The sequence below is a fragment of the Pan paniscus genome, chromosome 1, assembly GCF_029289425.2.
Source record: "Pan paniscus chromosome 1, NHGRI_mPanPan1-v2.0_pri, whole genome shotgun sequence".
In the NCBI taxonomy this organism is placed as follows: domain Eukaryota; kingdom Metazoa; phylum Chordata; class Mammalia; order Primates; family Hominidae; genus Pan; species Pan paniscus.
This window is the reverse complement of record NC_073249.2, coordinates 181991752-182012018: the sequence shown is the minus strand read 5'-3', so window position 1 is coordinate 182012018 and position 20267 is coordinate 181991752. Positions and strand designations below refer to the sequence as shown.

The 20267-nt window shown below is 53.6% G+C and overlaps 4 protein-coding genes across 13 annotated transcripts in view; 2 read left to right on the top strand and 2 right to left on the bottom strand.

Moving 5' to 3' along the window:
- The window catches only part of BEST4 (bestrophin 4), an 18060-nt gene extending 12419 nt beyond the window's left edge, over nucleotides 1-5641 (bottom strand). Inside the window, exon 1 of one of the 2 annotated variants that reach the window (XM_063607994.1) lies at nucleotides 5371-5641. The gene's annotated coding sequence lies outside the window, so the exon portion shown is untranslated. The remainder of the gene's footprint in view (nucleotides 1-5370) is intronic. The other variant, XM_014344791.4, reaches the window with a different exon arrangement.
- On the top strand, nucleotides 3823-10716 carry PLK3 (polo like kinase 3). 2 transcript variants are annotated; one of them, XM_055093875.2, is made up of 16 exons: nucleotides 3823-4824; nucleotides 5094-5394; nucleotides 5561-5668; nucleotides 5757-5873; nucleotides 6345-6474; nucleotides 6572-6659; nucleotides 7473-7568; nucleotides 7668-7866; nucleotides 7981-8107; nucleotides 8316-8407; nucleotides 8647-8740; nucleotides 8879-8962; nucleotides 9055-9217; nucleotides 9366-9495; nucleotides 9985-10098; nucleotides 10206-10716. In XM_055093875.2, exons 2-16 carry the CDS (start codon nucleotides 5185-5187, stop codon nucleotides 10395-10397), a joined length of 1944 nt encoding a protein of 647 aa, XP_054949850.1. In that variant the 5' UTR covers nucleotides 3823-4824; nucleotides 5094-5184; the 3' UTR covers nucleotides 10398-10716. The 2 variants fall into 2 exon arrangements, with proteins under 2 accessions (XP_054949850.1, XP_063464049.1); XM_063607979.1 differs by having other exon boundaries at nucleotides 3823-5394.
- Nucleotides 10619-13456, bottom strand: DYNLT4 (dynein light chain Tctex-type 4). Of its 2 annotated transcripts, none has more exons than XM_034963543.4 (2): nucleotides 11516-13456; nucleotides 10619-11411 (listed from the first exon to the last, which is right to left on the bottom strand). In XM_034963543.4, the coding sequence occupies exon 2, from the start codon at nucleotides 11398-11400 to the stop codon at nucleotides 10729-10731; it is 672 nt and encodes a 223-aa protein (XP_034819434.1). In that variant the 5' UTR covers nucleotides 11401-11411; nucleotides 11516-13456; the 3' UTR covers nucleotides 10619-10728. The 2 variants fall into 2 exon arrangements, with proteins under 2 accessions (XP_034819434.1, XP_063464151.1); XM_063608081.1 differs by having other exon boundaries at nucleotides 10619-11407.
- Nucleotides 13275-20267, top strand: BTBD19 (BTB domain containing 19). 7 transcript variants are annotated; one of them, XM_063608062.1, is made up of 9 exons: nucleotides 13456-13638; nucleotides 14944-15157; nucleotides 15285-15338; nucleotides 16757-16816; nucleotides 17176-17208; nucleotides 17707-17775; nucleotides 17849-17980; nucleotides 18085-18210; nucleotides 18349-20267. In XM_063608062.1, the coding sequence occupies exons 1-9, from the start codon at nucleotides 13553-13555 to the stop codon at nucleotides 18481-18483; spliced, it is 909 nt and encodes a 302-aa protein (XP_063464132.1). In that variant the 5' UTR covers nucleotides 13456-13552; the 3' UTR covers nucleotides 18484-20267. The 7 variants fall into 7 exon arrangements, with proteins under 7 accessions (XP_003812848.1, XP_063464132.1, XP_063464135.1 ...); XM_003812800.7 differs by lacking the exon at nucleotides 17176-17208 and having other exon boundaries at nucleotides 13275-13638; XM_063608065.1 differs by lacking the exons at nucleotides 16757-16816; nucleotides 17176-17208.

The window sequence follows — 20267 nt, the reverse complement described above, 5'->3', positions numbered from 1 at the left end:
TATAAATATATAAAATATATCTAAATATATAAATATATAAATATATAAAATATATAAATATATAAATATATAAAATATATATAAATATATAAATATATAAAATATATATAAATATATAAATATATAAAATATATATAAATATATAAATATATAAAATATATATAAATATGTATAAATATATAAAATATGTATATAAATATATACATATATAAAATATATAAAAATATATATAAATATATACATATATAAAATATATAAATATATAAATATATAAAAAATATATATAAATATATAAATATATAAAATATATAACTATATATAAATATATAAAATATATATAACTATATATATAAATATATATACATATATAAATATATAAATATATATACACATATATACACATATAAATATATATACATATATAAATATATATAATATATATTATATATAAATATATATAATATATATTATATATAAATATATAATATATAATATATATAAATATATATTATATATATTATATATAAATATATAATATATATAATATATAAAAATATATATATTATATAATATATAAATATATATAATATATAAATATATATAATATATAAATATATATAATATATAAATATGTAAATATATAAATATATAAATATATATAAATATATATAAATATATATAAATATATATAAATATATAAATATATAAATATATATAAATATATAAATATATAAATATATATAAATATATAAATATATATAAATATATATAAATATATAAATATATAAATATATATAAATATATAAATATATATAAATATATAAATATATAAATATATAAATATATATAAATAAATATATATAAATATATAAATATAAAAATATATATGAATAAATATATAAAAATATATATAAATAAAAATATAAATATATAAATATAAATAAATAAATAAATATATATATAAATATATATAAATAAATATATATAAATATATAAATGAATATATATTGATATATAAATATATATAAATATATAAAAATATATAAATATATAAATATATAAACATATATAAATATATAAACATATATAAATATATAAATAAAGATATGTAAAGATATATAAATATATAAAGATATGTAAAGATATATAAATATATAAAGATATATAAAGATATATAAAGATATATAAATATATAAATATATATAAATATATAAAGATATATAAATATATAAAGATATATAAATATAATATATAAAATATATAAATATATATTAAAAATATATACATATAAATAGGTATATAGATTTTTGAGATGGGGTCTCGCTCAGCCACCCACGCTGGAGTGCAGTGGCATGAGCTCGGCTCACTGCAACCACTGTCTCTCGGGTCCAAGCAATTCTGTCTCAGCCTCCCAAGTAGCTGGGATTACAGGCACCTGCCATCATGCCCGGCTAATTTTTGTATTTTAGTAGAGATGGAGTTTCACCATGTTGGCCAGGCTGGTCTCGAATTCCTGACCTCAGGTGATCTGCCTGCCTTGGCCTCCCAGTGCTGGGATTACAGGCATGAGTCACCACGCCCAGCCCTATATATATTTTTGAGACAAGCTCTGTGTCTCCCAGGCTGGAGTGCAGCAGCATGATTATGACTCACTGTAGCCTAGACCTCCAGGGCTCAAGTGATTCTCCCACCTCAGCCCCCCAAGTAGCTGGGATTACAGGCATGCACCACCACACCCAGCTAATTTTTGTTTTGTTTTGTTTTGGAGACAGAATCTCTCTCTGTCACCCAGGCTGGAGTGCAGTGGTGTGATCTCAGCTCAATGCAACCTCCACCTCCTGGGTTCAAGTGATTCTCATGCCTCAGCCTCCTGAGTAGCTGGGACTACAGGCGTGAGCCACCACACCCTGATAAATTTTGTATTTTTTTTTTCAGACGGAGTCTCACTCTGTCATACTCAGGCTGGAGTGCAGTGGCGTGATTTTGGTTTATTGCAACCTCTGCTTCCTGGGTTCAAGTGATTCTCCTGCCTCAGCCTCCAGAGTAGCTGGGATTACAGGCGCCTGCCACCATGCCCACCTAGCTAACTTTTTTTTTTTTTTTTTTTTTTTTGAGATAGAGTCTCACTCTGTCACCCAGGCTGGAGTGCAATGGGGCGATATTGGCTCACTACAACCTCCACCTCCCAGGTTCAAGCGATTCTCCTGCCTCAGCCTCCTGAGTAGCTGGGATTACAGGTGGGCACCACCACGCCAGACTAATATTTGTATTATTAGTAGAGACGGGGTTTCACCATATTGGTCAGGCTGGTTTCGAACTCCTAGCCTCAGGTGATCCGCCTGCCTCGGCCTCCCAAAGTGCTGGGATTACAGGCATGAGCCACTGCGGCTGGCCCAATTTTTGCATTTTTTTTGGTAGAGACGGGGGTTTCACTATGTTTCCCAGGCTGGTCTCAAACTCCTGGACTCAAGCGATCTGCCTGTCTCAGCCTCCCAAAGTGCTGGGATTACAGTCATGAGCCACCACTGCACGGCCCCAAAATTTATTTATTTTATTATTATTATTATTTTTTAGATGGAGTCTCCTTCTGTTGCCAGATTGGAATGCAGTGCCACGATCTCAGCTCACTGCAACCTCCCCCTCCTGGGATCAAGCGATTCTTTTTTTTTTAAGACTCTGTCTCAAAAAAAAAAATTTTATATATATATATATATATATATATATATATGAATTTTGGGCCAGGCACAGTGGATTATGCCTGTAATCCCAGCACTTTGGGAGGGCCAAGGTGGGTGGATCACAAGGTCAGGAGTTTGAGACCAGCCTGGCCAATATGGTGAAACCCTGTCTCTACTAAAAAATACAAAAATTAGCTGGGCGTGGTGGCATGAGCCTGTAATCCTGGCTACTCTGGAGGCTAAGGCAGGAGAATCGCTTGAACCGGGGAGGCGGAGGTTGCAGTGAGCCAGGATCGCATCACTGCACTCCAGCCTGGGTAACAGAGCAAGACTCCGTCTCAAAAAACAAACAAAACAAAACAAAATAAATAACGGTGCAAAATTGAATATGCCTTTTTGACTCTCTAAATGCCTCAGATCCATTTACCCTGGGGATTTGTCCTTTCTAGCCCCACCACCATCTCCCGTCTGGAAGACTGCTGACCTGTAAGGATAAAGACCAGACTCTTGAGCAGGCATTTAGGGTCTTCCTGCCCATCCCTATCCCCAACTCCCCCTCCATAATTTTGGCTACTAGTATTTCTCCACATCTGAGTCTATCGTGGGTCTCCCTTCAGTGGTCATGAAGGACAAGGTTGGAGAAGTTTGCCCTCGTGAGTCTGATGAGGGATTGGGTGGGATCCCTCTAATAGCATATGGAGGGGGATGAAATGGGCATGAGACCAAAGGCCAGGAGAGGAGCAAGGAGCTGTGGCAATCATCCTGACAAGAGAGACTGTGGCCCAGGCCAGGGTGTGAGGGGAAGATGGAGCCAAGGGGATAGATATCAGAGCTATTTGGGAGATAAAATTGGCACAAATTGGGTACTCAGCAAATATTTGTTGACTTTCCTGGCTACTCTTTCTAAAGTAGGCTCTTCATTTGCTCTTCTGTTTATTCTTCCTTCATAGCACTTTTCACAGCCTGCAATTACCTTGTTTATCTGCTTGCCTATTGTCTGTTTCCATCAAGCAGAATGTAAACTAAATGAGGGCTGCAAGCTTGATTAGTTTTATTCGAGATAGTGTCCAGCACTTAGCAGATGCTCTCAATAAATCTTTGAGGAATGGCATGGTAATTGATTGGCTGGCACAGAGGGAGGGCAGAGAGGTGAGAGACAAGGCCAGGAGGCCTGTGGTCCTGGGCCTCTGTCTCTGGCCCTGGGAAGGGTGGGCATTGCGCAGGGGTCTAGGGGTCCACATGGTCCAGAGACTAGCTGCCCAAGTGCCCGTGTCTAGCATTTGAGAAAATCCAATTCCCAGCCAGGCAAGGTGGCTCACGCCTGTAATCCCAGCACTTTGGGACGCCGAAGCGGGCAGATCACCTGAGGTTGGGAGTTCCAGACCAGTCTGACCAACATGGAGAAACCCCGCCTCTACTTAAAAAAAAAAAAAAAAAATACAAAATTAGCCGGGTGTGATGGCGCATGCCTGTAATCCCAGCTGCTCGGGAGGCTGAGGCAGGAGAATCGCTTGAACCTGGGAGGCAGAGTTTGCGATGAGCCAAGATCGCGCCATTGCACTCCAGCCTAGGCAACAAGAGCAAAACTCTGTCTAAAAAAAAAAAAAAAGAAAGAAAGAAAGAAAAAAGAAAATCCAATTCCCATTCACTTTCTGGCTTCTGGCTGCTGACCCAGGCCCGGGGGTATTTTCAGAGGAAGGGAATTGGGGACCCCGGAGGAACCCGAAATTTGCCCCTCAAGAGTGTAGAAGTGGGTAGCGGAAGATGTGGCCTGGGCATGGTAAAAGCCTTGAAATTCCAGACTGCTTGACTCCTAAACCTGGCAAGGCAGCCCTCGGGCCAGGCAAGCCAGGCGCGAGACTGTGCCTTCCTTCCAGGCCCTAAAGAGGGCAGCACTGGGCCGGGCCCCGGGCGAGGGCGAGGGACACACGCGGTCCGGCACACTGAAAGGGGAGTGTCGGGTAACATGCCCGGGCAAAAGCGAGCGCCGCCCCTGCCTCTCCGCTGCTGGCTGGAACGCTGATCTATCTAGTTGCTGGGGAGAAGCCCCCTGATGCCCGGGCCCCACTCGGACTTCAGCACACATCCCGAAGGATGGGGAAAGAAAGAGGCCCCCATGAGCGGGACTCGCAGTGGCCAAGGACGGGTGAGAGGCGGACAGGGATCAGCTGGCCCCTGCGGCCTGGTTGCACCTGCATGGTGACTAGCTGCCGGCCTGCGCCCCGGGACGCGGCGAGGAGGCGGGGTCTGGCAGTGCGTTGGGTGGGGGAGGAGCTTCTGGGTGATGTAAGGCCGGGAATGGGAGTGGCCTCTCCTCGACTCGCTGCTAGGAAGGGGGCGGGACTCTCGGTGACCAGACGCCGGGGAGGGGGCAGGCGTTCATTGATAAAAACGCTGGGCTCCCCTGGGCGCCAGCGCAGCGTAGCAAATCCAGGCAGCGCCACGCGCGGCCGGGGCCGGGCGGAACCGAGAAGAAGCCGGGACCGCGCTGCGACGCGCCGCCCGCATGGAGCCTGCCGCCGGTTTCCTGTCTCCGCGCCCCTTCCAGCGTGCGGCCGCCGCGCCCTCTCCCCCGGCCGGGCCCGGGCCGCCTCCGAGTGCCTTGCCCGGACCTGAGCTGGAGATGCTGGCCGGGCTACCGACGTCAGACCCCGGGCGCCTCATCACGGACCCGCGCAGCGGCCGCACCTACCTCAAAGGCCGCTTGTTGGGCAAGGTGGGCCGAGGGACGTCCGCGGGGTGGTGATGGTGGAGGTGGGGGTCCCGGCCGGCCTCTTTTCTGGCGCCGAGCAGGGCGTGGGCACTTGACCCCCAACGCGGGGACGCCCGCGGGCCAGACTCGGCCCCCCTGGAACACCCAGCCTGATGCCCCCTCTTCACAGGGGGGCTTCGCCCGCTGCTACGAGGCCACTGACACAGAGACTGGCAGCGCCTACGCTGTCAAAGTCATCCCGCAGAGCCGCGTCGCCAAGCCGCATCAGCGCGAGAAGGTGGGTCCAGGCTCAGCGGGCGAGGGGTGGGGTGGGGACGGTGGCATGGGAACCATGGAAGGATGACGACTCCGCGCCCTCATCGCAGATCCTAAATGAGATTGAGCTGCACCGAGACCTGCAGCACCGCCACATCGTGCGTTTTTCGCACCACTTTGAGGACGCTGACAACATCTACATTTTCTTGGAGCTCTGCAGCCGAAAGGTGAAAGATGGTGATTCCCGCAGGGATGAGAGTGAGGGAGAGAAGACAGTCTTTTTTTTTTTTTTTTTTTTTTTTTTGAGATGGAGTCTCTCTCTGTTGCCCAGGCTGGAGTGCAGTGGCGCGATCTCGGCTCACTGCAATCTCTGCCTCCCGGGTTCAAGCAATTCTCCTGCCTCAGCCTCCTGAGTAGCTGGGATTACAGGCATGCACCACCACGCCCAGCTAATTTTTGTATTTTTAGTAGAGACAGGGTTTCACCCTGTTGGTCAGGCTGGTCTCAAACTCCTGACCTTGTGATACACTTGCCTTGGCCTCCCAAAGTGCTGGGATTACAGGCGTGAGCCACTACACCCAGCCGAGAAGACAGTCTTAAGACCCAAAGCTGGGGCCCTGTTTCTTCCTCAGGGAGCACAGATGGAGGGGGAGGGGGAGGGAGGGCTCACCAGGGGCTGAGGCAGCGGCTCTCTGCAGTCCCTGGCCCACATCTGGAAGGCCCGGCACACCCTGTTGGAGCCAGAAGTGCGCTACTACCTGCGGCAGATCCTTTCTGGCCTCAAGTACTTGCACCAGCGCGGCATCTTGCACCGGGACCTCAAGTTGGGTGAGACTCCTGAGCCTGGAGGATGGGAGGTTGGGGAGGGAGGGAGGGAGGGAGGGAGGAAGGAAAGAATCTGACACACCTCTCTTTCCCCATCTAGGAAATTTTTTCATCACTGAGAACATGGAACTGAAGGTGGGGGATTTTGGGCTGGCAGCCCGGTTGGAGCCTCCGGAGCAGAGGAAGAAGTGAGTTTTGAGGAAAGGGGCCCTGTGTGTGATACAGATGACATGCGTGACAGACAGGCAGGCAAGGTGACTGCCTGATGTGTGCATGAGATAAATTGGAAGGGATGATGGGCTGTTTATGCATGTGTGAAGGTGGAGGTGGCAGCCTGTGTTACCGAGACCGGTGGAGAGGGGGAGGATCCTATAGGTGTGTGACACAGATAGGGTAGGTGACTCTGAGTCCCTGAGACAGATGGGGGTATACAGATTCTTGGAGGCACATGACTTACCCTTTGTGTGGATGGGGGAAGGTGACAGGCAGCGTGTATGTGTGTGTGAGAGACAGACTGAGAGTGTGGAAATGGTGGGATATGACATTGTGGGTGTAAGAAGACCCTGCAGTGGCCATCATACTTTGTGTGTGTGACACAGATAGCGTATGTGGCAGATGAGTGTTTATGGGGGTTGTGACAGCTGGTGTTGGCGTGTGTGTGGCACAAACCGTGGGAGGTGACAGCCTGATGCCTGTCTGACAGACAGGAGTGCAGGAAGGGGGAAGGGATCAGCTGTGGACTCTCTGTGTTGACCCTAGAGGAGAGGACTGGGCTGGGAGTCAGGCCCTCCCCCTGTCATGAAGAGCAGCTGAGCAGCTGGGCCAGGCGGGTGGGCGGGGACTCAGCTGCCATCCCTGGCATCCATTGTCCCAGGACAAGCAGGAGTTCTCTGGCCTTTGGTGACAGGCAGCTGCTTTGTCTGGACTCACAGTGGGGGAAGGAGTCGGGGGGCTGCTGGGCTGGGTCTCAGCCTTCTCTCCTCCTCCCCACCCTCTTTCAGGACCATCTGTGGCACCCCCAACTATGTGGCTCCAGAAGTGCTGCTGAGACAGGGCCATGGCCCTGAGGCGGATGTATGGTCACTGGGCTGTGTCATGTGAGTTGCAGGGTCCAGGTTCAGCAGCAGACAGGTGGTAGTTGTGTGGGTGGAGCATCTCCTCCACTTTACTCCTGACCCCTTGGCCCTGCCCTATAGGTACACGCTGCTCTGCGGGAGCCCTCCCTTTGAGACGGCTGACCTGAAGGAGACGTACCGCTGCATCAAGCAGGTTCACTACACGCTGCCTGCCAGCCTCTCACTGCCTGCCCGGCAGCTCCTGGCCGCCATCCTTCGGGCCTCACCCCGAGACCGCCCCTCTATTGACCAGATCCTGCGCCATGACTTCTTTACCAAGGTCTGTGGCTCCCCAGACCTCTAAGTCCATCTGTGTATTCCCAGGGATTGAAAGGGGGCAGGTGACAGGACCCCTGGAGCCTCTCTTCTCTGTTCACATGGTTCCCCTCCCTAGGGCTACACCCCCGATCGACTCCCTATCAGCAGCTGCGTGACAGTCCCAGACCTGACACCCCCCAACCCAGCTAGGAGTCTGTTTGCCAAAGTTACCAAGAGCCTCTTTGGCAGAAAGAAGAAGAAGAGTGAGTCTGGGGTGTCAGTGGGTTGAGGGGGCAGAGCAGTAGAGCGGCTTGTCACATTTGTCTTGGGTGTGTGAGTGTGGGTGCCTGGAAACTCCTGGGGAGAGCATGTGCAGTACAGGCACTTGGGGAGGCCAATCTCTGTGTCATCCCTGTCGGAAGTGGAGGGGCTGGGCAGGATACTGAGGACGGTATCACCTTTCACCCCCAGGTAAGAATCATGCCCAGGAGAGCGACGAGGTCTCCGGTTTGGTGAGCGGCCTCATGCGCACATCCGTTGGCCATCAGGATGCCAGGCCAGAGGTGAGGCGCTCACGTGGACACTGTTCCCCTGACTCACCCCCACCCTAGCAGCTGAGGGAAGCCCGGGATAAAAGAGGCTGCTGAAGCATCCAGCCTCGTGGTGGCCTAATTGGCTGTGTGTCACCAGCCTGGCGGGGCTGACCTGGGGTGCCCTGGGAGCCAGGGCAGGGCCAGGCCATGGACTCAAGGGTTTGGATTTTGGGGCCTGTGTCACTCCCTTTCCCTGCCCAACCCTCCAGGCTCCAGCAGCTTCTGGCCCAGCCCCTGTCAGCCTGGTAGAGACAGCACCTGAAGACAGCTCACCCCGTGGGACACTGGCAAGCAGTGGAGATGGTGAGGAGCCAGGGAGGATGAGAGGTGATAGAGGTTGCTGGAGCTGAGATCAGGGGCCAGAGGGAAGGAGTGGGCAGAGGGGCCTGGCCTGGGTCCTGGGGTGCTAATTCCTAAATCTCAGTGCCCTGTCTCCTTCAGGATTTGAAGAAGGTCTGACTGTGGCCACAGTAGTGGAGTCAGCCCTTTGTGCTCTGAGAAATTGTGTAGCCTTCATGCCCCCAGGTAAGGTTGGGGTCTGGTACATGCTGCTGTGGTGGGAGTTCTGTGGCTGGGAGGCCAGGAGCAGGTGCTGACTCCCTCCTCTCCCATGACAGCGGAACAGAACCCGGCCCCCCTGGCCCAGCCAGAGCCTCTGGTGTGGGTCAGCAAGTGGGTTGACTACTCCAATAAGTTCGGCTTTGGGTATCAACTGTCCAGCCGCCGTGTGGCTGTGCTCTTCAACGATGGCACACATATGGCCCTGTCGGCCAACAGAAAGTAAGTGCTGTTATGGGGTGCCTTGTATTCAGGCCACTAATCCAGCAGGGCTGCACCCTCGTGTGTGCTCCTGGGCTCAGGGGTCTGGGTTTCTCAGAGGAGGGGCATTGGTGCAGGGCTCCCTCTGACCTCTGCCTCCCCATTCTAGGACTGTGCACTACAATCCCACCAGCACAAAGCACTTCTCCTTCTCCGTGGGTGCTGTGCCCCGGGCCCTGCAGCCTCAGCTGGGTATCCTGCGGTACTTCGCCTCCTACATGGAGCAGCACCTCATGAAGGTGTGAGGGCTGGGGCTGTGGTACATTGAAAACTAACCCGTCCTGGCCGGGTGCGGTGGCTCACGCCTGTAATCCCAGCACTTTGGGAGGCCGAGGCGGGTGGATCATGAGGTCAGGAGATCGAGACCATCCTGGCTAACAAGGTGAAACCCCGTCTCTACTAAAAATACAACAAATTAGCTGGGCGTGGTGGCGGGCGCCTGTAGTCCCAGCTACTCGGGAGGCTGAGGCAGGAGAATGGGTGAACCCAGGAGGCGGAGCTTGCAGTGAGCAGAGATGGCACACCATTGCACTCCAGCCTGGGCGACAGAGCGAGACTCCATCTCAAAAAAAAAAATAAATAAAGAAAAGAAAACTAACCCATCCTGATCCTTCTGATTCCCCCTTGGTGGTGGTTGGGGTTGCTGAAAGCTAGAGGATAAGGCATACACTAATGGGGAGGGGGCTGTCTCACGCTGGATCAGTGACCTGCCCCAATCCTGCTCCCAGGGTGGAGATCTGCCCAGTGTGGAAGAGGTAGAGGTACCTGCTCCGCCCTTGCTGCTGCAGTGGGTCAAGACGGATCAGGCTCTCCTCATGCTGTTTAGTGATGGCACTGTCCAGGTAAGAGCCTATCCAGGAGTTGCGGGAAGGTCTGGGAGGCCCAGGGTGCTGGGGAAGAAGCTGGGCCCGGAGCCTAGGTCCTGACCACTGTCATGCTCTGTGTGCAGGTGAACTTCTACGGGGACCACACCAAGCTGATTCTCAGTGGCTGGGAGCCCCTCCTTGTGACTTTTGTGGCCCGAAATCGTAGTGCTTGTACTTACCTCGCTTCCCACCTTCGGCAGCTGGGCTGCTCTCCAGACCTGCGGCAACGACTCCGCTATGCTCTGCGCCTGCTCCGGGACCGCAGCCCAGCCTAGGACCTAAGCCCTGAGGCCTGAGGCCTGAGGCCTGTGCCTGTCAGGCTCTGGCCCTTGCCTTTGTGGCCCTCCCCCTTCCTTTGGTGCCTCACTGGGGGCTTTGGGCCCAATCCCCCAGGGAATCAGGGACCAGCTTTACTGGAGTTGGGGGCGGCTTGTATTCGCTTGCTCCTACCCCATCTCCAAGATAAGCCTGAGCCTTAGCTCCCAGCTAGGGGGCGTTATTTATGGACCACTTTTATTTATTGTCAGACACTTATTTATTGGGATGTGAGCCCCAGGGGGGCCTCCTCCTAGGATAATAAACAATTTTGCAGAATTGGACTCCCCCTCACTCGCAGTAGAGCCCGTGGACCGTGGCCACCGCGAAGAGCGAGGTGTTGGTGTAGGAGACCGAGGCCAGCCCATCGCGCGCCACGTCCCAGAGCGCACGGCTGACCACGTGAACGCCCTGGCCCGCGCGCGGCCCCAGCACCACACTGCACACCAGCTTGTAGCGTGGCGGGCTGAGCTCGCGCAGGCGAACGTGCACCTGCTCGCAGAGCTCCCGCACCAGCCGCGCGGCCTCGTCGCTGGAGTAGCACGCGTCGTGCAGCCCTGCGGCCAGCGCCGCCTCCAGGGCACGCTGTGCACACGCAGCCTCCCAGCGCTCCCCGGGCACTGGCTCCGTGCGGTAGGAGGGCGCCACCCAACGGGCGGGCGCCAGGGGCAACCCTGAGAAGCTGACCCTTGAGCCCAGAGGGGGCACCGGGCCCAGGGATGGCCGCTGACCCCCAGGACCCGCGCCTGGCCCGACCAGCGAGTTGCGGCGGGAGAAGGACGCGGCCAGGCCCAGCATGGAACCCCGGCGCGAGGCGGGGCCCGGGCCCGGACCAGGACCTGCCGGTCGGGCCTCATCAATGCTGGGCAGGCAGCCTCGGGGCCGCACCGGTGAGGGTTTCCGCCCGGAGTCTTTGGCATTCTCCTCCTCCTGGCGTCCCGGGGGCAGAGACCTGCTGGCCATGGACCTGCTGGCTGGAGGACCCACACTCAGGGTGGCCTTCACCGGGCATCTGTCTACCCACCCCAGCCTCTTGCTCAGTGATGTCAAGGGTTTTTACCTTCTACCCCCTTCTTACCTGTGTTTTAGAACAAATGGATCAGATAGTCCCAGGCTGCCTGGGTTCCTAGGTGCTGAGAAGGTTAAAGGCTGTTAGACACATGAGCAGGGGACAGGAGGCTGCTAGGACTGGGATCCTCGGCTAGTCCCTGCCGACTGAGCTCCTTCTCTGGGCACTATGGAAGTTAGCCAGGTACGCTCGGAGTCTTAGAGACTGCCATTTCTCCCTTCCACCCGACTTCTCTGGAAGGAGAGGCAGGCCTCTGCCTCAGCCTGGACTGTGGAGGCAGAGCCTCCAACCCCTAACCAGGAAGGACTGACAGACTCAGCTCCTTCAACCCCACAGATCCTTCCAGCCCTGGGGGTGTTGAATCCAGTCATCTTCCACCCAGATCTACTCTAGGGTGGCTGGCACAAAGATCTCCCCTACACCTGGCCCAGGCTGAGGGCAGATGACTCATGAAGCCCCCTTCCACCTTCTGCCTTTGGCCTCTGATCCCACTTCCTCCAGAATCAGTTCTGAGATGGCTGCCCTCTGCTCCCGAAACTCCCTCAGGCACCTGAGTCACCCGCAGGCTTTGGCTTCTGAGTTCTGTCCTGGCTGCACAGCCCTGGCCCCGCTGGCCTGAAGGGCAAGTGGGAGGGGAAGGACCTGTGTTGTGGAGTTGCCATGGGTTGCTAGAACAAACACTCCTCCCTCCCAGGATCCCTCCCTCCAGTCTGGCTCTGGCTTAACCTGAGAGCATTGTTACTGTGAGCATGTGCTGAGCATGGGGTGCCCCTGAGTCATCAGGGAGAGCGGCCGACAGGGTCTTGCAGCTTAGAGGCAAACTTCCTAAGCGCAGGCAACAGAGGGGCAGATGTAGAGCAAGGCTATGGTCAGAAAGGCTTTGTCCTACCCCAGGACTCTTGAGCCAGGGCCCATTTTCTCCCCTTGTGGAATGGCCAGATGACTGGCCATTTGTGAACAAGTCACAGAGGCCTAGGTTAGGGGGAGATCTTGAGGCTGCGGGGGTGGTGGCTCAGGAATCCAGAGTCTGGGCCCACAGGAAGGAACACGTCATGGCTCTGTTGTCTCCCCATCGGCCTCGACAAGGACAAACATTTCCGCTCCCGGCGCAGAGTTAGGGTGGGGCTTGGATGACTTCCTCAGTTCAGGGCTATGTGCGGGGGAGGGGAGGCCCATTGGCTCAGCTGGTAGGAACCAGGCCTCATAAAGTGGCAGTGACTCGGCGGTGAACCCCGAGTCCAGCCCCGTGACCTTTGCTGACCCAAGTGTCCTGGGGCTTGTCCCTAGCTAGCTACACCTCTAGTACCTAGGTTTCCCCAAAGTTACATTTCAGAGATGGCAGAGGCTGTGACACTTCTGCCAGGGCTGACAACTCATGTGACTCCTCCTCTGGCAGGGATGGGACTGTCCCCTCCCAAACAAGCCAGGTCGGGGCCCTGACCCATCTATGGGGGCGAGGATTTTCCCTGTTGAGTGGGGGTTTCCCCGGCCTGGCTAACCGGATCCTGACCCTGTGTGCCTGTGGAGGAGGGAAGGGTTAGGAGGGCAAGGAGTTTGAACTCTGAACCTAGGGCAGGCTCAGCTTCGGGGGCTAAGACCCTCGTATGGCGCTTAATGCCCCTCTAAGGGCTGAAGTTTTCCCTGGGCCTGCCCGGGAGATGGGTGGAGTCTCTTCTCAGGCCAGCTCCAGTTTCCATGGAAACCCATAGGCTTCCCACCCCGTCGGCTGCCTGGGCAGACTCCCAGCCGGGCCTCTTTCGCCACTGCCACCGCCAGCCAGCCAGCCAGCTTCTTCCCAGGACCATAGGCCACTCCAGCCTCAGCTTCTCCTGGCCCCCTCCCTGTGTCTGTTCCTGTCCCCGAGCCTCTGGCCTCTGATGCCTTCAGGAGCTTGGGCCTCTCCTGCTCCACTCCTAAACTTCAGCTTCTCAGCAAACAGGCCTCCCAAGTCCCTGCTTCTCCCTCTCAGGCCTTGCTAACCTCACCAGCTCTAGGGCCTGGCCAGGCCTCCCAGGCTCCCTCCTCCACCCCCACCCCTTCTCACTCATGGAGCCCCTGGGACTGGTCGTGCATGGGAAAGCTGAACCTTTTTCCGCAGCACTCCGAAGCCTTGTCAACAACCCGCGATACAGGTGAGGGGTGGGCCCTGCCTGCGGGTTTTTCTTAGCTGGCTCTGTGGGCCCCAGGACTCTAAGGAGGCCCTGGTGAGAAGAGGCTGGGAATTAGAACTTGGCCATCCTCCCTGGTGAACTTAGGCTGTGGGGAGGTCAAATGTGGAACATGGCTACTGGTCACTCAGTGTCTGTGAGACCCTGAGGGCCAGAGGCAAGGCTGGCGGGGTGGAGCTGCTGTGTGAGCTCAGGCAAAGCCCTTCCTTCTTTGGACTTTGGCTCCTGGCAGAAGAAAATGATTCTCAGCCCCTGGGATCCTTAGAGATGGTGGGTCATGATTCCCCTCCTCCCTCCACTCACTCAGCTTGGTATTGAGGCCTCACTGCTAGAAGAAGAGGAACAGATGACCTGTTCTGGGAACTGAGGCTTCACAAGAAGAACAAAGCTCCAGAGATTGAGCCATAGTCCCTGACAGGAAGCCTCGGGGGTGCTGGCTGCTCCCTGCTGGCCAGGATGCCAGTGGTGTCCGAAACCAGGGGTAGAGTTTACAGGAGGCCGGGCTGCTCAGGAGAGCTAGAATGAAGTTCTCTGTCCTCATAGTCTCAGATCTGAGCTCTTCCCCAAAGGGTGGTGACTTCCATCACCCTGCTTCTTTGGGGTCACAGTCTGGTCTGGGTAATGTGAACCCCCCAGGCTTTGGACCTGGGACTAAGAGGCTCTAGGAGGCTCCAGCCTCATCTGCCTCCTATCCCCTGCCTTGTTCAGAGGCCCAGAGCTGGGGCCGGAAGTGATCATGAAGATGGAAACTGTGGTCGGCTCATGATGGTGCATCACTGCTGTGTCTGTTTGCAGTCGTTGTGCACTCTGTGCCCCACACCCCCACACCCTCCTGTCTGGAGGAGGGCTGAAAAAAAGCTGAGTTTGCAGCTGGTGGAGGAGGAGCCAAAAGAAGCTTCCCTGCCCCCAAGACTCAGGCTGGGGAGGAGAGGGGAAGGTGGGATCAACCTTGCTTCTATTAGCCCAGATGCCCCTCAGTAATCAAGCATAGTCATCTCCTCTGAGACCTGAGGTTTAGGATTATTGTCCCATTTCATGGGTGAGAAACCTGAGATTCAAAGATAGGAAGTCACTTGCCTATGGTACCCATCAGGTGGAGCTGGGACTAGAACTCAGGGCTTTGGGTCCCAGACCTTCTGCTGGAGGGACGAAGCCCTGTCTCTTACATTCTGGTTAGGAAACTAAGACCCAGAGTGGGCAAAGGCACAGCCCAAGTTGCACTCCGGGTGCTGGCCTCCTCCCCGCTGCCTCTCTGCCTGTCTCCCACAGTGATGTTTGCTTCGTGGTCGGTCAAGAACGGCAGGAAGTATTTGCCCATCGGTGCTTGTTGGCCTGTAGATGCAACTTCTTCCAGCGACTTCTGGGCACAGAGCCAGGCCCCGGGGTGCCCAGTCCTGTGGTGCTAAGCACTGTGCCAACTGAGGCCTTCCTGGCAGTGCTGGAGTTCCTGTATACCAACAGTGTCAAGCTGCACCGCCACTCTGTGAGCCTGCTGACCAGGGGCCTGGGTGGGAGAGGTGGGGGGTGCCAGAGGCAGGAGTTTGCCCATTACACTGTGGCCACAGGGCAGGGGAAACTCCCTTCCACTCCCCCAACCACCCACTCTACAGGTGCTGGAAGTGCTGACAGCGGCTGTGGAGTATGGGCTGGAGGAACTGAGAGAGGTGGGTTTTTGTGCCAGGTCCCTGTCTCATTTCCCTTGCTTCTCACGGGCTCACTTCCCGCCCTGCCTCACACACACTCTGGCCTGGAGAGGAACGTGTGCCCACACAGAGAGAAGTATGTATATCTCTCCCAAGTAAGTAGGGCATGTATGTGTGCCTGTGTGCAAAAGGATCCATGCATGCCTGCCCTGTGTGTGCTGTGGGAAGAGGGGGTGATTATGGCTGGTGCTGTAGATACAAAGATATCAGCCTTGATCCGTGTTCTCCAGAGAGGAGACAGACACATGAAAATGCTTACCTGGGTGGCATAAGAAGTGTGATAGAGGCCGGGCGCGGTGGCTCACGCCTGTAATCCCAGCACTTTGGGAAGCTGAAGCAGGTGGATCACTTGAGCCCAGAAGCTCCAGACCAGCCTGGACAACATGGTGACACCCCATCTCTACTAAAAGCACAAAAATTAGCCAGGCATGGTGGCACACACCTGTAATTGCAGCTACTTGAGAGGCTGAGGCACAAGAATCGCTTGAACCTGGGAGGCAGAGGTTGCAGTGAGCTGAAATCGTGCCACTGCATACCAGCCTGGGTGACAGAGCAAGACTTGCCCTCAAAAAAAAAAGAAGAAAGTGTGATAGAGAAGCGTGAATGGTGCCGAGACTGTATGGGGGGCCTCTCCAGTCCTGCCACTAGGGAGAGGAGAAGACTTCCCAGCGGAGGAAACATTTGTGTTGGATCTGGTAGAACAAATAGGATTTTGTTCCTAGGGGAAGTGGGAAGATGGTATTCTAGTCACAGAGGCACCAAAGGAGCTAGTGAGACATTTGGTGTGTCTGAACTGTGAGGAGAGGGCAAGATGAGACTGCAGAGGATGCCGGGGCCTGGTTCATGTAGGGCCCTCAAGCTTTTGGACTTCTTTTAAGCAGAGGGCAGTGGAGATTCACTGAAGGTTTCCGATAAGGGAGTGAAGAATTGGAAACTCAGGGGAGAAGGGATTGGAAGAGGTGGAGAGGACTCGCTAGTCCAGTCAGGAGGCTAGTGCAGCAGTCAAGAGATGAGAGATGTCACGGATGAAATTCAAGTTTCTGCTAAAAATAGAAGTATCCTTGAGTCAGGAAGGGAACAAGTGGAGGAAGATAAGCATCCTGAAAGAAGGGAAGAATTTTGCATGGCCTTTATCTGGTTTTGATTAGTGGCAAATGTACTAGAAGGTGGGTGGCTGGGCTTGGTTTTGCTAGTCTCCAGTTCCTGTAAGCCTGCTGTCTCAGGCTCTAGCAATTCCCTGCGTCCCCTGGCCTGGGTCAGGATGGGTCTGGGGCTGCTGGGTGACTCACCGCTCCAAGCCTGCTCACTGCTTCTGGGGTGGAACTAGTGTCTTGGAGCAGGGACACCGCCACCCAACCCACATTCATTTCTGTTCCCAGCTGTGCCTGCAGTTTGTGGTGAAGGTGCTGGATGTGGAGTTGGTTTGTGAGGCCCTGCAGGTGGGTGCTGCTGGACAGGCATGGTAGGAGTCTGGCTCTGTGTGTGGAAATGGGCTCCCAGCACCTGGGAGCCTGGGCCTGCTGTGTCTGGCCTGGAAATAACTTGGGTACATGGTGGTGGTGGGGGTGCTCCAAGGATGTTTATAGGATGAATTCTGTGCCTAGATCTGTGGGATCCTGGGTGTGTCAGCAGGGTCAGGTGCAGGAGCAGGTGTTGAAGGGGCTGGAGGTCTTTGCTGGTCTTCTGTCTGTCAGGGCTGGGGAATGGTTCTCAGCTTGACTTGGGGTAGGGAAAGGGTGGCTGTAGACTTTAGAAGTCAAGCCGGGTCAGGCACAACGGCTCACACCTGTAATTTCAGCACTTTTGGAGGCCGAGGCGGGCGGATCAAGAGGTCAGGAGATCGAGACCATCCTGGCTAACACGGTGAAACCCTGTCTCTATTAAAAATACAAAAAATTAGCCTGGTGTGGTGGCATGCTCCCAGCTACTCTGGAGGCTGAGGCAGGAGAATCGCTTGAACTCGGGAGGCAGAGGTTGCAGTGAGCCGAGATTGCGCCACTGCACACTCCAGCCTGGGCAACAGAGTGAGACTCCGCCTCAAAAAAACCAAGCCTAGGTCCCAGGTGGGGTTTGAAGGCCATGGCGTGGTCTCCTGTAGGGAAGAGCAGGTTGTAGAGTGAGTCCACGTGTGTGTGTGTGTGTGTGTGTGTGTGTGTGTGTGTGTGTGTGTGTAGCAGGCTTTCATTGGGTCTAGTTTCCTGGAGGGCTGAGGGCCCTGTCAGCCTCCCCAGCTAGGGCTAGGGTCAGGCTTGCAGTGGTGGGTCCCAGTGAGCAGGCTGGGCTACGGCCTCTCCAGTCTCCAACCTGATCTCCCTCATTCTGCTCGCAGGTGGCCGTAACCTTTGGCCTGGGGCAGCTGCAGGAGCGCTGCGTGGCTTTCATAGAGGCCCACAGCCAGGTACTGCTCCCTTCATACTCCTCACCCTACGCACCGCATTCTGCTCCTCCCTGACCCATTTGCCGGCTCGCAGGAGGCCCTCCGGACCCGAGGCTTCCTGGAGCTGTCGGCGGCGGCGCTGCTGCCCCTGCTCCGCAGCGACAAGCTCTGCGTGGACGAGGCGGAACTGGTCCGCGCGGCCCGAAGCTGGGCGCGCGTGGGCGCGGTGAGTGGGGCTGGGGGAGCGCAAGGGCACGGAAGGAGGTGCTGGCCACGAGACTGGTGAGCGGGCGGCAGGACAGGTGCCCGACTCAGGGCTGGCGTTTGCAGGCGGTGCTGGAGCGGCCGGTGGCTGAGGTGGCGGCCCCGGTGGTGAAAGAGCTGAGACTAGCCTTGCTGGCCCCGGCGGAGCTGAGCGCCCTGGAAGAGCAGAACCGGCAGGAACCACTCATCCCGGTGCGGACGCGGGGAACCGGCCCAGCTCCACTCAGCAGGGGGTACAGGGCGCTGGGAGGGGGCAGGAGCAGCCCGGCCCACGGTCCTCGGGGCGAGGGGCCACGGCGGGACTGCGCACTAACTGGCCTTGCTCTGCAGGTGGAGCAGATTGTGGAGGCGTGGAAATGCCATGCCCTGCGGAGAGGGGATGAGGCCCGGGGCGCCCCGTGTCGCCGCCGGAGAGGCACCCTGCCCCGGGAGCATCACCGCTCTCTGGACCTGTCCTTCAAATGATCCAACGCCAGGACTCGCAGGGAGCCCTCGACCCGCCCAGCTGAGCCTGCCCCAAACTACAGCTCCCGAAGTGCTCGGCGTTCGGAGCGGGCTTCCGTTCCCAGCGTGCCCAGTGAGCCGGGCGCCGGAAGAACCATTGTCTGCCACGCGCAGCCCCTTCTTGTGCGGGATCAAGCTCGTGTGGGCGAGGTGGGGTCGGGCCGGGCAGGGCTTGGGCTGGGCCTCCCTGAGGGGGTGAAACTCGAAAACGAGGATTTCCTTCGCTCCACACCCTCACTCTACGCCCTGCCCCTGGGCATTGTCGTCTGCTAGTCTATTCTGATGACTCCCACATATCTATCTGTTCAGCTCAGCTCCCTCTTTCTTTTCTTTTTCTTTCTTTCTTTCTTTCTTTCCTTCTTTCTTTTTCTTTTTCTTTCTTTCTTTCTCTCTCCTTCCTTCCTTCTTTCTTTCTTTCTCTTTCTCTCTCTCTTTCTTTCTTTCTTTCTCTCCTCTCTCTCTCTTTTTTTTGAGACGGAGTCTCGCACTCTCGCCCAGGCCAGAGGGCAGTGGTGCCATCTCGGCTCACTGCAAGCTCCGCCTCCCGGGTTCACGCCGTTCTCCTGCCTCAGCCTCCGGAGTAGCTGGTACTACAGGCGCCCATCACCACGCCCGGCTAATTTTTTTGAATTTTTAGTAGAGACGGAGTTTCACCGTATTAGCCAGGATGGTCTCGATCTCCTGACCTTGTGATCCGCCCGCCTCGGCCTTTTTTTTTTTTTTTTTTTTTTGAGACAGAGTCTTGCTCTGTTGTCGAGGCTGGAGTGTAGTGGTGTGATTTCGGCTCACTTCAAACTCCGCCTCCCGGGTTCAAGCGATTCTCGTGCCTCAGCCTCCTGAGTAGCTGGGATTACAGACATGCACCACAACGCCCGGCTAATTGTTGTATTTTTAGTAGAGACGGGGGTTTCACCATGTTGGCCAGGTTGGTCTCGAACTCCTGACTTCATGTGATCTGCCAGCCTCGGCCTCCCAAAGTGCTGGGATTACAGGTGTGAGCCACCATGCCCGGCCTCAGCTCCTTCTTTCATTCCAGACCTGCCCCCCTGGAGATCGCTCCCTGAATGCCCCTCAGACACCACAGGCTCGGCGAGAAATTGATCTCCCCAGCTTTTCCCCAGCTCTGCCCCCATCGTGTTTCTCATTTCCGTGGGCACCCACGCCAGAAACCTGGATCTCATCCTTGCCTTATCCCTCTTCACACCTGCCTTAGGTCTCTTTTTACCTTGTAAGAGACCTTAAGAGACCTTTCCAGTTGGTTCAGTTCTCTCAGCCCCAGGTTCAACCTGTCCTGTCTGACACGTCTCACAGCCTTCCTGCCTTCACTCCAGCGCCCCCTCAATCCATTTCCCACAGTGCAGCCAGACCTGTCTTTGATTGTCAGTCCTATGGGGCTTAAGTCCTGGAACATCCCATTGACCTCCAGGACAAAATTCAATCTATTTCACTTTCAGGGCACTCAAAACTACTAGTGAGTGGTTCCTCACCTCTTCTCTCAAATACAATCTTTGTATAAATTCATTTATCCTGGAGGTATTAGTCCTCTAGCTCCATACTTACTCAGTTACTGCAGACCCCTCTGCTACCTCCTTCATTCACTATACATCTTGTTTTCCCGAGGATGTGAATCTCCCTCAAGAAAGATCCCTGGGGCCTGGAGTGGTGTCTTACTCGTTTCTGCTTCCTCAGTCTCTGTCAGATAATCAGTGCTATGTAAATGTTAAGTAAATGACTTTATTTATTTA